This window comes from Colobus angolensis, unplaced genomic scaffold (genome assembly GCF_000951035.1).
Source record: "Colobus angolensis palliatus isolate OR3802 unplaced genomic scaffold, Cang.pa_1.0 Scaffold46, whole genome shotgun sequence".
In the NCBI taxonomy this organism is placed as follows: domain Eukaryota; kingdom Metazoa; phylum Chordata; class Mammalia; order Primates; family Cercopithecidae; genus Colobus; species Colobus angolensis.
In genome coordinates, this window is record NW_012118043.1 from 10,544,557 (window position 1) to 10,558,498 (window position 13,942).

The window sequence follows — 13,942 nt, forward strand, 5'->3', positions numbered from 1 at the left end:
CAAAAGACATGATCAAAAGAGTGTAAGGACAACCTATAGAATGGAAAAAAACATTTGTAAGTCATATGTAAAAGTTTAATATACAGAATATACAAGGAACTCCAACTCAACAACAAAAAACACACACAATTAAAAAATGGAAAAAGGACTTGAATAGACATTTTCCAAAGAAGATACACAAATGGCCAATAAGCACAGCAAAGGATGCTCACCAAGACTAATGTTGATGAGAAATGCAAATCAAAAACACAATTCTATTCACTTCACATCCATTAGGATTACTATTTTTAAAAACTAGTAAGTGTTGGCGAGGATGTGGAAAAACTGGAACGCTTGCACATCGCTGGTGGGAACGTAGAACAGTGCAGACACTGCAGGAAACAACATGGTGTGTCCCTGAAAAGTTAACCCTAGAATTACCACATAACCCAGTTATTTTGCTTCTGGGTATAGACCCAGAAAAAGTGAAAACTGAGGTTCAAACAGATACTTACATATCAGTGTTTATTCCAGCATCATTCACAGTAACCCAAAGGTGGAAATAACCCAGGTGTCCACTGACAAATGAACAATCCATCAAAATGTGGTATATACATGCAACATATTATTATCCAGCCATAAAAATAAACGGAGTTTTAACATATGCTACAATATGGATGAACTTTGCTAAATGAAATAAGCCTGATTATGCTAAGTGAAATAAGTCTGATATAAAAGGACAAACACTGTATGATTCCATTTATATGAAATATCTAAAATAGGCAAATTCATAGAAAGAGAAAGTAGATTTAGAATAGCAAAGGCTGGAGGCTGAGACAAATAGTGAGTTATTGTTTAACAGGTTCACAGTCTCTGAGGTGATGAAAATGTTTGGAAACAGATAGTGGTGATGGGTGCATACACTGTGAATGTAATCACTGCAGCTGCACAATTTTTAAATGGGCCAAACAGACATATTTTGTTATATATATTTTACCATGACAAAATTTTTTTTGGGGGGTGGGGACAGAGTCTCCCTCTGTCATGCAGTGGCGTGATCAACTCACTGTAACTTCTGCCTCCCAGGCAGTGACGCAATCCTTGGCTCACTGCAACAACCTCTGCCTCCGCGGCTCAAGTGATTTTCCTGCCCCAGCCTCCCGAGTAGCTGGGACTACAGGCGTGTGCCACCACGCCTGGCTCAATTTTGTATTTTTAGCAGAGACAGGGTTTCACCATGTTGGCCAGGCTGGTCTCTAACTCCAGATCTTGTGATCCACCCGCCTTGGCCTCCCAAAGTGCTGGGATTACAGGCGTGAGTCACCACACCCAGCCAAAACAGTTTTCTAAAGACAATAAAACATTTCCATGGCAGAAATAAAAGATGAGGTTGGGTCATGAAGAAAGGCAGATTCTTCCTAAACAAGGATACAAAACAAATCTAAGAGGAAAAATAGTGAGAAGTGGTATTCACATTCCCCACCCCAGCACTCCCAATCCCTCCCAGAGAACAGCCACGGAAGAGTCTCCCTCACTTGGCTGTGACTCAGGTCTGGCCATATCACCAGAAAGTTGTGGGGCACAGACATGGTAAGATGCCATTAACTTGTCACGTACCATCTATGTACCTGGCACTGTTGAAGGCACTGGAGATACTACTGTGAATAAGACATCACCACCCCTGTCCTCATGGAGCTCGTTGATTAGTGGGTGAGTCACATATTTAACTGGGGGTAGGGGGTAACAGAAAACTGACCCCTAAAAAATTAAAAACCTTATACACTAAGAATGTAAGTTTCCTATAAACCTTTGAAAAGGGTATGAAAGGAGCATTTTGAGACATTAAAAGTGGCTTTTATAGGCCGGGTGTGGTGGCTCATGCTTGCAATCCCAGCGCTTTCAGAGGCTGAGGTGGGGGCATCACTTAAGTTCAGGAGTTCGAGACCAGCACAGGCAACATGGCAAAACCCCATCTCTAGGAAAAACACAAAAAAAGAGAATTAGCCACGTATGGTGGTATGTGCCTGTAGTCCCAGCTACTCAGGAAGCTGAGGTGGAAGGACTGCTTGACCCTGGGAGGCAGAGGTTCCAGTGAGCTGAGATCACACCACTGCACTCCAGCCCGGAAAACAGTAAGACCCTGTCTTAAAAAAAAAAAAAAAAGTAGCTTTTATAGCAACCATTTAGATTTTTTTTCTTCTGGTCATATGTCTGAAGAACAGGCAAAAGGCAGAAAGGACACCATGGACCCAGGCTTCCCTGGCCTCCAACCCCACAACCAAGGCTTGTAAGAGCTTCTCCATCCTACCTGAGGCCACCTTGGGTTGGTTGCCAACAATTCCAACAGTTCTCCCATTCATTCTTGCAAAACCAACAATGATGTTCTTGGCATAATTGGGCATGATCTCAAAAAATTCACGCTCATCAACAACCTGCAGGAATAAATTTCCTTGAGTTCAAAATGATAAAGGCAAGTATAAGATATAACGACACTACAGAATGACATTTCTATTACAGAGGTAGAGGTAGACAGCTCCATCTCTATCACAGGTTCTCCAAGGAAGGACAACAGGTAGAGGCGGCACCTCCTCCCTGCTGCGGAGAAATGGTACAGAAAACCTCAACTGCTGCTAGGATGCACACACCAATGAAGTTGTTTTAAAAGTCCTATTTGAATTTGGGATTTTTTATGACAACTTTACCTTTTCACTTTGAAATTATTTCCAACCTAAATAAAAATGTCAGGCCGGGCCCAGTGGCTCCCTCCTGTAATCCTAGCACTTTGGGAGGTCGAGGTGGGTGGATCACCTGAGGCCAGGAATTCAAGACCAGCTTGGCCAATGTAGCAAAACCCCATCTCTACTAAAAACACAAAAAATTAGCCTTGTGTGGTGGCAGGCACCTGTAATCCCAGCTACTCGGGAGGCTGAGGCAGGAGAATCGCTTGAACTGGTAGGAAGAGGTTGCAGTGAGCCAAGATTGTGCCACTGCACTCTAGCCTAGGCAATGGAGTGAGATTCTGTCTCAAAAATAAATAAAAAAAAATTAAAAATTCAAGAACAGTACATATACCCTTCGCCCCGATTCTTCATTTATTATTTTACTACAAACTATTTTGCTTTTTTTTTTTCTTTTTTTGAGACAGGGTCTCCCCCTGTCACCCAGGCTGGAATGCAGTGGTACAATCATGGCTCACTGCAGCCTTGATCTCCTGGGCTCAAGTGATCTTCCCCCCTCAGCCTCCCAAGCAGCTAGGACCACAGCTGTGCACCACCATGCTCAGTTAATTTTTAGTAGAGATAAGGTCTCACTGTGTTGCCCAGACTGGTCTCCAATTCCTGGGCTTGAGCAATCCTCCCACCTTGGCCTCCAAAGTGCTGCGATTACAGGCATGAGCCACCGTGCCTGACCATTACTCTTTTATATACATAAACACACAAGAACGTTCTTTTTTTTACAACTACAGTGATATTATCAAAATCAGGAAATAAATATTACCACAATACTATTATTATTATTATTATTATTTTTTTTTTTTGAGACAGGATCTTGCTTTGTGACCCAGGCTGGAGTGCAATAGCATGATCACAGCTCACTGCAGCCTTGACCTCCAGGGCTCAAGCAATCCTCCCGCCTCAGCCTCCCAAGTAGCTAGGACTATATGCCACCATGTCCAGCTAAGTTTTGTATTTTCTGTAGAGACAGCGTCTTGCTATCTTGCCCAGGCTGGTCTCAAACTCCTGGGCTCAAGCAATCCACCCGCCGCAGCCTCCCAAACTGCTGAGATTACAGGCGTGAGTCACTGTACCCAGTTCACAATTTTGTTTGAGATGGAGTCTCACTTAGCTGCCCAGGCTGGAGTGCAGTGGCGCGATCTCGGCTCACTGCAGCCTCTGCCCCCTGGGTTCAAGCAATTCTCCTGACTCAGCCTCCAGAGTAGCTGGGACTACAGGCACGCACCACCACACCCAGCTAATTTTTTTGTATTTTTAGTAGAGATGGTTTCATCATGTTGGTCAGAATAGTCTTGATCTCCTGACCTCGTGATCCACCCACCTTGGCCTCCCAAAGTGCTGGGATTACAAGTGTGAGCCACTGCGCCCAGCCACTATTTCTTATTACATAACATTATTCAAGTTTGCCAGTTGTTCCAATAGTATCCATTATAGCAGCACAAGCAACAAAATTCTGGTACAGAACCTAAGTCAGGATCACCTGGCACTTTTAGTGGTCGTGTCTCTTTAGGCTCCTTTAACTTTCCCTCTCTCTCTTTGTCTTTCATAATCATGACATCTTTGAAGACAACAGACCAGTTAATTTGTAAAGCATACCTTCTATTTGGGTTCCTTTGATATTTCTTCATGTGTAATTTTGAGCTAAGCCTTTCCGTGGGAATACCACAGAAGTAACATTCTCATCAAATGGCCCAAGGTGTTGATTTGTCCATTAATGATGGTGATATCTGCAGGTTTCCTTGTAAAGTTACTATTTCTCCAATTTAATAAGAATTTTGTGAGGAAATACTTTGAGACTACATACAATCCTGTTCTTCAAACTTTAATCATTAATCTAGTTCTTCATCCACTAGGTTTAGCATCCTAGCAGCCATAAAGCAGCCATGATTCTTGCCTGACTCATTACTGTCATGGTAGCTGCCAAATGGTGAGCTTTTTTTGTTTTTTGTTTTTTGTTTTTCTTGAGACAGGGTCTTGCTCTGCCACTCAGGTGGGAGAGCAGTGGAGCAACCTCAGCTCACTGCAACCTCCATCTCCCAGGCTCAAGCAATCTTCCCATCTTAGCCTCCCAAGCAGCTGGGACCACAGGTTCATGCCACCATACCTGCTTAATTTTTGTATTTTTAATAGAGACAGGATTTCACCATGTTGGCCAGGCTGGTCTCAAACTCCAGAGCTCAAGCAATCTGCCCACCTTACAAGTGTGAACCATCTCACCCAGCCCAAATGGTGAGTTTTCCAATTCCACTTTACTTCTCCATTTATTAGCTGGCATCTGTTGCAAGAAAGATCTTTGCCTTTCCCATTTACTTATATGGTATCAGTATGAACTTATGGATTCTTGTTTTATTTTATGGATTATAATCTTTCACCATCATTTTATGTTCAAATTGTCCTATATTTACCAAAGTTCCTTCATGCTGGTTCCTGTGTCCTTCTAAAGTGTCCCCATCATTCTTTGAGCACTACCTTACATTTTGGAATTATCTTACTTTCTGGTTCATCTTGGTTTTTTTCCTGCCCCAGCCCCACAATCAGCCATTTCTCCAAAAGGCCTGGGTTCCTTTTAGGGGTGTGTGTGACTCCTTCTAAAATGTCCAAAGTCCAGCTATATGAAAAACCATGAGTTCATGCTGATAGTTCTAATTCTGCTCCAATGCAACTATAGGGTTCTTTCTAGATTTTTTTCTCTTGCCATATTCACAACTCCCTTCTCCAATAGCAGAATCTGGCTGCCACTACCCTCAAAACGTACTTATTTATTCGATCCTCAAATGCAGAGAAAATGGTTTCGGAATTGCTAACTTACACAGCTACAAAAAACAGACCTACTAACTAGAATTTTTTTACAGCTATTTCGGTCTTTAGATTAAAGGTATATAGTCAAAATATATGTTCAAAAGTCATTCATTTAAAACAGGTCCATGCTTGTATTTCATTTTTAAGGTTTTCCCCAGTCTTGATTTTATTTTTTAATATGTAAAATACTAATAGTTTAATAGTGTTCCTTCCCCATCCCTTCCACTCTAGTCCCACCTACCCTGTTATTAATTTCATTATTTTCTGATGTATTATGCGTGTGCTTGCATTTGTATCTTTTAATTTACCCTTCTATCTTACACGGGAAGTAACAGTGTAGACACTCTTGCACTTTGAATTTTTTCACTTAATACATCCTGGGAATCACTTCCTTTTTTTTTTTGAGACGTAATCTGGCTCTGTCACCCAGGCTGGAGTGCAGTGGCGCAATCTTGGCTTACTACAAGCTCCGCCTCCTGGGTTCACGCCATTCTCCTGCCTTAGCCTCCCGAGTAGCTGGGACTACAGGCGCCCGTCATCACACCTGGCTAATTTTTTGTATTTTTAGTAGAGACGGGGTTTCACCGTGTTAGCCAGGATGGTCTGGATCTCCTGACCTCGTGATCCACCCGCCTCCACCTCCCAAAGTGCTGGGATTACAGGCGTGAGCCACCGCGCCCGGCTGGGAATCACTTCCTATCAATTCATAGAGATCTTCATTCTTTTTCATTTCTGCATAGTACTGTACTGTGTGATGTACCAAAGTTTATTCAACCAATCTACATGCGGCTTACATTATTTTAAAATTTACATTTAGGTTATTTAGAGTATCTCACAATTACAAATGACAATGTAATGGTAGTAACTTCGTACATCTATAATTTTGTATGGTGGGAAGTGTATCTTCAGGGTAAATTGCTAGGAATGGGATTGCTGGGCCAAAGGGCAAATGCTAATTTAGTCCTGGATAACACCAGAGTCCCCTACCAGCAATGCACAAGAGTGTCCGCTTCTCCACTGACTTTCCAATGGAAAGTGTTTTCAGGGTTTTTATTTTTAGCCAATCTGACATACGAGAAAATACTCAGTGTAATTTGAATTTGTATTTCCAGCATTATAAAGTTGAAAATCTTTTGACATGTTTAAGGTCCATTTTATATCTTTTTTGTGAGCTATCCATTCGTGGGTTTTTGCCCACTTTTCTATCAATGTTGGTCGTTAATCCTTCAGCGGAAGAGCTCTTTATTAAGAATATTCATACTCCGGGATACATGTTGCAAAGAGTTTCTTCTAGCATATTGGTTGTCTTTTGATTTTGTTTATAGTTTTTTGTTATGAAGAGTGGGGTTTTAAAATTTTTACAGTCAGCTTTGTCTGTCTTTCACTGAAACTAGTTTTTGAGTTACAGTTCAAAAGCATTTCTAAACCTTCCCCTAAGGTTTCGGAGGAATTCATCTGTGTTTTCTTTTAGTCCTTGTATGGATTCACAGATTATATTTAGTTCTCTGACCCATTTGTAGTTTATTTTTGTACATGGTGTAAAGCATGAATCTAATTTTCTGTTTTCTTAAATGGCTAGTCAGTTGCCCCAGCATCATTTATTAAAAGCTAATTTTTGCCCCTGAGATTTGATAAAATATCATTATCATATACAGTCAGGCACTGCACAATGAGGTTTTTGGTCAATGACGGACTGCCTATAGGAAGGTGGCCCTATTGTAATACCCTATTCTTACTGTACCCTTTCTATGTTTAGATACATACTTACCATTGTGTTACAACTGTATACAGTGTCTGGTACAGTAACATGCTGTACAGGTTTGCAGCCTAAGAGCAACAGACTATACCACAGATCCTAGGTGTGTAATAGGCTATACCATCTAGGTTTGTGATGGACCACTCTATGATGGCCGCACAAAGAAATGCCTAATGATGCATTTCTCAGAACATATCCCCATCGTTAGGCAACGCGTAACTGTACTAAAATTCTGTACGTACTTGAGTCTATTTCTGGCTCTTTTATTCTATTCCACTGGTCTATTTATGTGCCTGTACCACAGTTTTAACTATAGGATGCTGTAATATAAAACATGGCTAGTCCCCACTTACAGATTTTCTTTTGCAGTATATTCTTAGGTATTCTTGCACTTTTATTTTTCCATGTGCACTTTTGTATAAACTTATCTAGTTCTATTTTTTAAAAACTGTTTATTGGGATTGCCTTAAGTTTATAAAACAACTTAAGAACCACCAACTTTTTCATAACATTAATCCCAGGAACAAGGAATGTCTTTCCATTTGTTCAAGTCTACTTTTATGTTTTGTTTTGTACAGACAAGGTCTCACTATGTTGTCCAAGACGGTCTCAAACTCCTGGGCTCAAGGAATCTTCCCTCCTCAGTTTTCTAAAGTGCTGGGATTATAGGTGTGAGCTACCATGCCTGGCCTACTTTCGATTTTCAGAAGTGTTTTTAAGATCACCCTGGGCTGGGCTTGGGGGCTCACACCTAAAATCCCAGCACTTTAGAAGGCCAAGGCGGAAGGATTGCTTGAGCCCAAGAGTTCAAGACCAGCCTGGGCAACACAGCAGGACTTCTTCTTACCAAAAAAAAAAAAAGTACTAAATCAGGTGGGTGTGGTGATGCATGCCTGTAGTCCTGGCAATGTGAGAAGATTGCTTGACCAGGAAGTTGAAGCTGCAGTGAGTTGTGACTGGGCCACTGCACTCCATCCTGGGTGACAGAGTGAAACCCTGTCTAAAAAAATAAATTTGCCCTACAACAGCTTCTGTACATTTCCTGTTAAAATTATTACTATTTTATCTTCTTGTTGCTATGTAAAAGAGGCTTTTACTCTACCATAATTGGTTACTGCTTGTGTATATGAAGATTTCTGTATGTTAATTGTGTATCCTGTTCCTCAAGTACTGTTTCAGTATAATAATGCATTCTCCAGAGTTTTCTTGAATACTATAATACTATATCACCTATGTTACCGCTTGACATCTTTTCCAAGGCTTTTGTCTCTAATTGGTCCTCTTCTTGGCTAACTGCATTGGTTAATATTTCCAGAACAATGTTAAATAATAATGGAAATAATGGGCATCCTATACTTGTTCCTAATCCTAGTAGAAGCTAGTCTTTATTAGGTGAGATGCTGGCTTTCATAAAGGTCTATACCAAATTTTATCACACTAAGTATTAATCAATTCCTATTTTCTGAAGTCTATCAAGAATAGGTATTGATCTTTCTTAAAGGTTTTCTTCAGTGTCTATATAAATAATTGTGATTTTTCTCCCCTGTATGTGTTAATACAGTATATTACTGGGCTTCCTAGAACCAATCTTGCATTCCTAGAATAAATCCCACTAGGTCACAGATATAATTTTAAAGAGATAAGCAATATGAAACTGAAATCGTAAGTACTACCTTTATCAGGTTCAGGTATTGATACCATACTTCTTTAAAAAACTGTGGAAGGTTCTTGTGTGTTTTGTTTACTGTCTAGACTTTGGAAGAATTTATGTGGCACGAGGACTATTTGGACTTTAAAGGTCTCAGAAATTCCACATGAAACTATTTAGGCCTCGTGTTTGTCTGAGACAGATCTTGCTCTGTCACCCAGGGTAGACTGCCGTGGCACAGACATGGTTAACTGCTCCCTCAACTTCCTGGGCTCAAGCGACCCACCCACCTCGGCCTCCCCAGTAGCTGGGACTACAGGTGCATACCACCATGCCTGGCTTTTTTTTTGAGATGGAGTTTCGCTCTTGTTGCCCAGGCTGGAGTGCAATGGCGCGATCTTGGCTCACCGCAACCTCCGCTTCCCGGGTTCAAGCAGTTCTCCTGCCTCAGCCTCCTGAGTAGCTGGGATTACAGGCATGTGCCACCACACCTAATTTTCTATTATTAGTAAAGACGGGGTTTCTCTGTGTTGGTCAGGCTGGTCTCAAACTCCCAATCTTAGGTGAACAGCCCACCTCGGCCTCCCAAAGTGCTGGGATTACAGGTGTGAGCCACCTTGCCTGGCCCTAATTTATTTTTTGTAGCAACAGAATTTCGTCATGTTGCCCAGGCTAGTCTCAAACTCCTGGGCTCAAACAATCCTCCCATTTTAGCATCCCACAATGTTGGGATTATAGGCATGAGCCACTGAATCCAGTTCCTGATGCTTTTTGGTGAAATAATTCCTTCCACGGAATTTAGTGGTGCATTTAAGCTTCCTACCTCTGATGGGATCAATTTCTGTTAAACTGTGTTTTCCAAACAAATTTTCCAATATATCTTGTCTCTCAGAATTTTTTTTTTTTTGAAACAGGGTCTCACTATGTTGCCCAGCCTAGAGTATGATGGTGCAATCACAGCTCACTACAGCCTTGAACTCATGTTCCAGCAATTCTCCTACACTGAAGCCTCTCAAGTAGCTGGGACCATAGATGCATGCCACCACACCCAGTTAACTTAAAACATTTTTGTAGAGACAGGGTCTCACTATGTTGCCCAGGTTGATCTTCAACTCATGGCTTCAAGCAATCCTCCCACCTCAGCCTCCCAAAGTGCTTGGATTATAGGCATAAGTCACCACACCTGGCCTCTTAACGATTCTTAAGTTTCTTCTTTTTCAATGGTTATTCCCTTTTTCACTTCATACTTCTGCTTTTACTGTCTCTTTTTTGAAGTTAGCCAGTGTTTACTAATTGCAACTATTCTTCTATTTCCATCATAAATTATAAATTTCTACACTTATTATTTCATGGATTTATTCTGAAATATTTTATAGGGATTTTTTCCCTGGCTTTTCCAGCTGGGAATCTGTTTTTTTTTTTTTTTTAGATGGAGTCTTGCTCTTTTGCCCAGGCTGGAGTGCAGTGGCATGATCTCAGCTCACTGCAACCTCTGCCTCCCAGTTTCAAGTGATTCTCGTGTCTCAGCCTCCTGAGTACCTGGGATTGCAGACACATGCCACCATGCCCAGCTAATTGTTTGTATTTTAGTAGAGATGGGGTTTCACCATGTTGCCCAGGCTGGTCTTGAACTCCCGAGGTCAAGCAATCCACCCGCCTCAGCCTCCCAAAGTGCTGGATTACATGTGTGAGCCACCGTGCCTGGCCCACTTATTTTCCTTCTCCCATTTTTACTGTTTCAGGAAATAAATTTTCATCTGTTCATTGTTTTAAACATATTCTGTAGGTTTTGACACAGTGTTTTGTCTTTTTTTTCCTTTTAGAATTCTGTCATTTGGTTTCTATTTTCCCCTTTCATCCAAGAATTGTTTACTAGAAGATCTATGTCCCGGCTGGAGGCTGCTTTTGTTTCAGTTGTTGTAAGTTTCTAATTTTAAGCAATGCCGTTTCACAGTATTTTTTGCTCTATGGGATTTAATGATGTTTTCTTTCTGACCTAATACATATGATCAACTTTTGTGAATATTCCATGTGTACTTCAGAATAAGATTTATTGTTCATGATCAGGGTGTACAGTCCAAAATAGATGCCTAAGATCTACCTATTATGTTATTTAGGTCTCCTAAATTGTTATTTTTGTCCATTTGACCTGTCTTGTACTCACAAAGATGTGTATACATCTCCTAGTGTTTCTACCTAAGTCTGTTGAATCTCCTATAGTTTCAGCTTTATAAAGATGGTGGTTATTTGTGGCAAAAATATTTGATTTGCTTTACATTATCATTGTGACCTATGGCTTTTAGCAGTTGAAAATGTCCTTCCTGGGAGGCTGAGGCGGGAGAATCACTTGAACCTGGGAGGTGGAGGTTGCAATGAGCCGAGATTGTAGCACAGCACTCCAGGCTGGGTTACAGAGTGAGACTCCATATCACCAAAAAAAAAAAAAAAAAAAAAAAAAAGTCCTTGTCATGGTTAATACCTAAACTTTACTCTGTTCATTGTTAGCGTCACAAATACTGCTATGTTATTGTTTCCACTCTCCCAGTATGTTTCTGACCATTACCTATTTTTAGCCTTTCTGAATCACATTTATGTACTGAATATAGTTGGTCCATAATAAATTAGACATTTTTAACAAGTGAATTATACCCATCCATATTTATTGGTATGAGATTTACTTTTTTACTGCCATATTATTATTATTTTGAGATGGAGTTTCACTCTTGTTGCCAAGGTTGGAGTGCAACGGCGCGATCTCGGCCCACCACAACCTCTGCCTCCTGGGTTCAAGCAATTCTCCTGCCTCATCCTCCCAGGTAGCTGGGATTACAGGCATGTGCCACCACACTTGGCTAATTTTGTATTTTCAGTAGAGATGGGGTTTCTCCATGTTAGTCAGGCTGGTCTCGACTCCCGACCTCAGATGATCTGCCTGCCTCAGCCTCCCAAAGTACTGGGATTACAGGCATGAGCCACTATGCCTGGCCTGTCATCTTATTTTTTATAAATACTATATATTCTGTATTTACTGTTTGTCTTTTATATTTTTCACCTTTATCATTATCCACAATGATATATACTGTTTATGTGAGAAGTTTAGTGTTAAAGAATGTTTGTATTTTTTAGTCTAGTGGTTACCCTTGTAATTATGCCTTTTGATGCCTTTAGTTCATTTCCTTAATCTTTCATTAACTAGTTTGTTCTTAATGATATCTATTAGCTAACAGTAATCAGTGAGCTGATTCTGCCATGTTCTTTCCCTCTCTTCTCCCATTTTTCAGTTGCGTTTTTTTCTGAAACTAAACATATAACGTTTATACATTGTTCTCTACCCTCATCCCCGCTTCTGTTTTAGTCTTAGAATTATAATTAAGTATATTAGATAATCACTACCAATCCTTCTGTTGAAACCTCTCCAGCTACCTCTTGATTGGATGAAGCTCATTCTCCAGTAGATTCCTCCAGAAAGCCTCATTAATGCAAACTTCCCTCGATTCTTGGGTGTTTAAAACTGGTTTTCTGTAGTCTTAATACATGAAGGTGTGCTTTGCTAAACATAAAATCCTTAGTCACAGATTCTTTCCTTCAGCCTCCTGAAAGTGCTTTTCTGTTGTTTCCTTGCTTTTCTCTGTTGCTTTGGAGAAGTTGGATGCCATTTTATTCTCTTGCCCTTGTAAAATCATTTGATTTCTGCCCAAACGTCCTGAGGATTTCTCCTTATTTTAAAAATCCAACAGTTAATCAGTATTTTCTCTAGTTTGACCATTCTGGGTCAATTTTCCCAAGTGCTCAGTGTGCTCTTTCATTATATAAATCTGAATCTTATTTTATTTCTGGAATATTTTCTTGGATTACAGTTTTAAATATTAAGTCTGTTCTACTGGTTTTTATTCTTCAGACACTCCAATTATATGTATGTTCAGTCTTCTTTGCCTTTCATTGTAGTCACTTTTTTTCTGATACATTTAACTAATAACTTTAAAAAATTAATCCCAGATGTGACAGTATAACCAACAATTTTAAAGGTATTTGTATTTTAAAATTTTATAATTGCATATATGTACAATGTACATGTTTTCATATATGTATACACTGTGGGATAACTAAATCAAGCTAGTTAACATATCCACCAACCTCGCTTTTTTGTGGTGAGAATGCAAAATCTACTTTTACTTTTTATGTTATTTCATTCATTCTTTAGGCTATTTATCTACTTTTCTTCAATGTTCCTTATTAAATTTTCATTCAAATACATTCTCATTTGAGCACCTTGAAATTCTGATGTCATTTCTGATGTGACTTTGTCTCCCCTGACCATTTTCTTAATTCAATCAGCTTTAACTTCACTTCTTACTATTCTCCCTCCATTTTGTCATTAGTTTCTGAATTTTCTATTTTTACAACCTCAAATGCTTATCAGGGGCTACTGCACTCAGACTGAAGCATGGTCAGCTGCTTCATGATTGACTTTTATAGTGAAGGGAGTTCCATCAACTGAAATGTTTCATTCTCACTTTTTATTTTCTTACTGTAGCTTTAGATAAATGAAAACTATTTGTACCTGCATTCTCCAAAGTTGGCAGATGAACAAATGAACAAAAATCTTAGTTCAAGAGCACCCTCTTCTGTCAGCATAGCAAAGTGCAGTTTAGTTCATGGGTGACTAATTTTAGGGAGGGTGGTGGCGAAAGGCATAATGTCCTTCAGTTTTTTGGATTTTGTATGTCTTGCAGATACATAAATTTACCCGCCTTGCTTCATTTTCCCGTCACTATTTCCAAAGGTACCTTTCTCTTTCCTTTGTACTCTTCTTCCCCAGAAATAATGCCTTCCCCTGACTACCATATTGATTTGTGTGTGTACTCTTAAGTACCTTCTCTCTAAAGTCACTGCTCTTGTTTCTAGCATATTCCATTTTTTTCTTTTTTCTTTTTTTTTTTTAAGAGACAGAGTTTCACTCTCGTCACCCAGACTGGAATGCAATGGTGCGATCTCAGCTCATTGCAACCTGTGACTCCCCAGTTC

At 40.0% G+C, this 13,942-nt stretch overlaps 1 protein-coding gene across 3 annotated transcripts in view; it reads right to left on the reverse strand.

Annotated features, from left to right (window-relative positions):
• Positions 1-13,942, reverse strand: part of PCCB (propionyl CoA carboxylase, beta polypeptide) — a 93,509-nt gene that overhangs the window by 15,539 nt on the left and 64,028 nt on the right. For all 3 annotated transcript variants that reach the window (XM_011958171.1, XM_011958170.1, XM_011958169.1), the window contains one exon: positions 2,288-2,411. In XM_011958171.1, the coding sequence (XP_011813561.1) occupies positions 2,288-2,411 (124 nt within the window). The remainder of the gene's footprint in view (positions 1-2,287; positions 2,412-13,942) is intronic.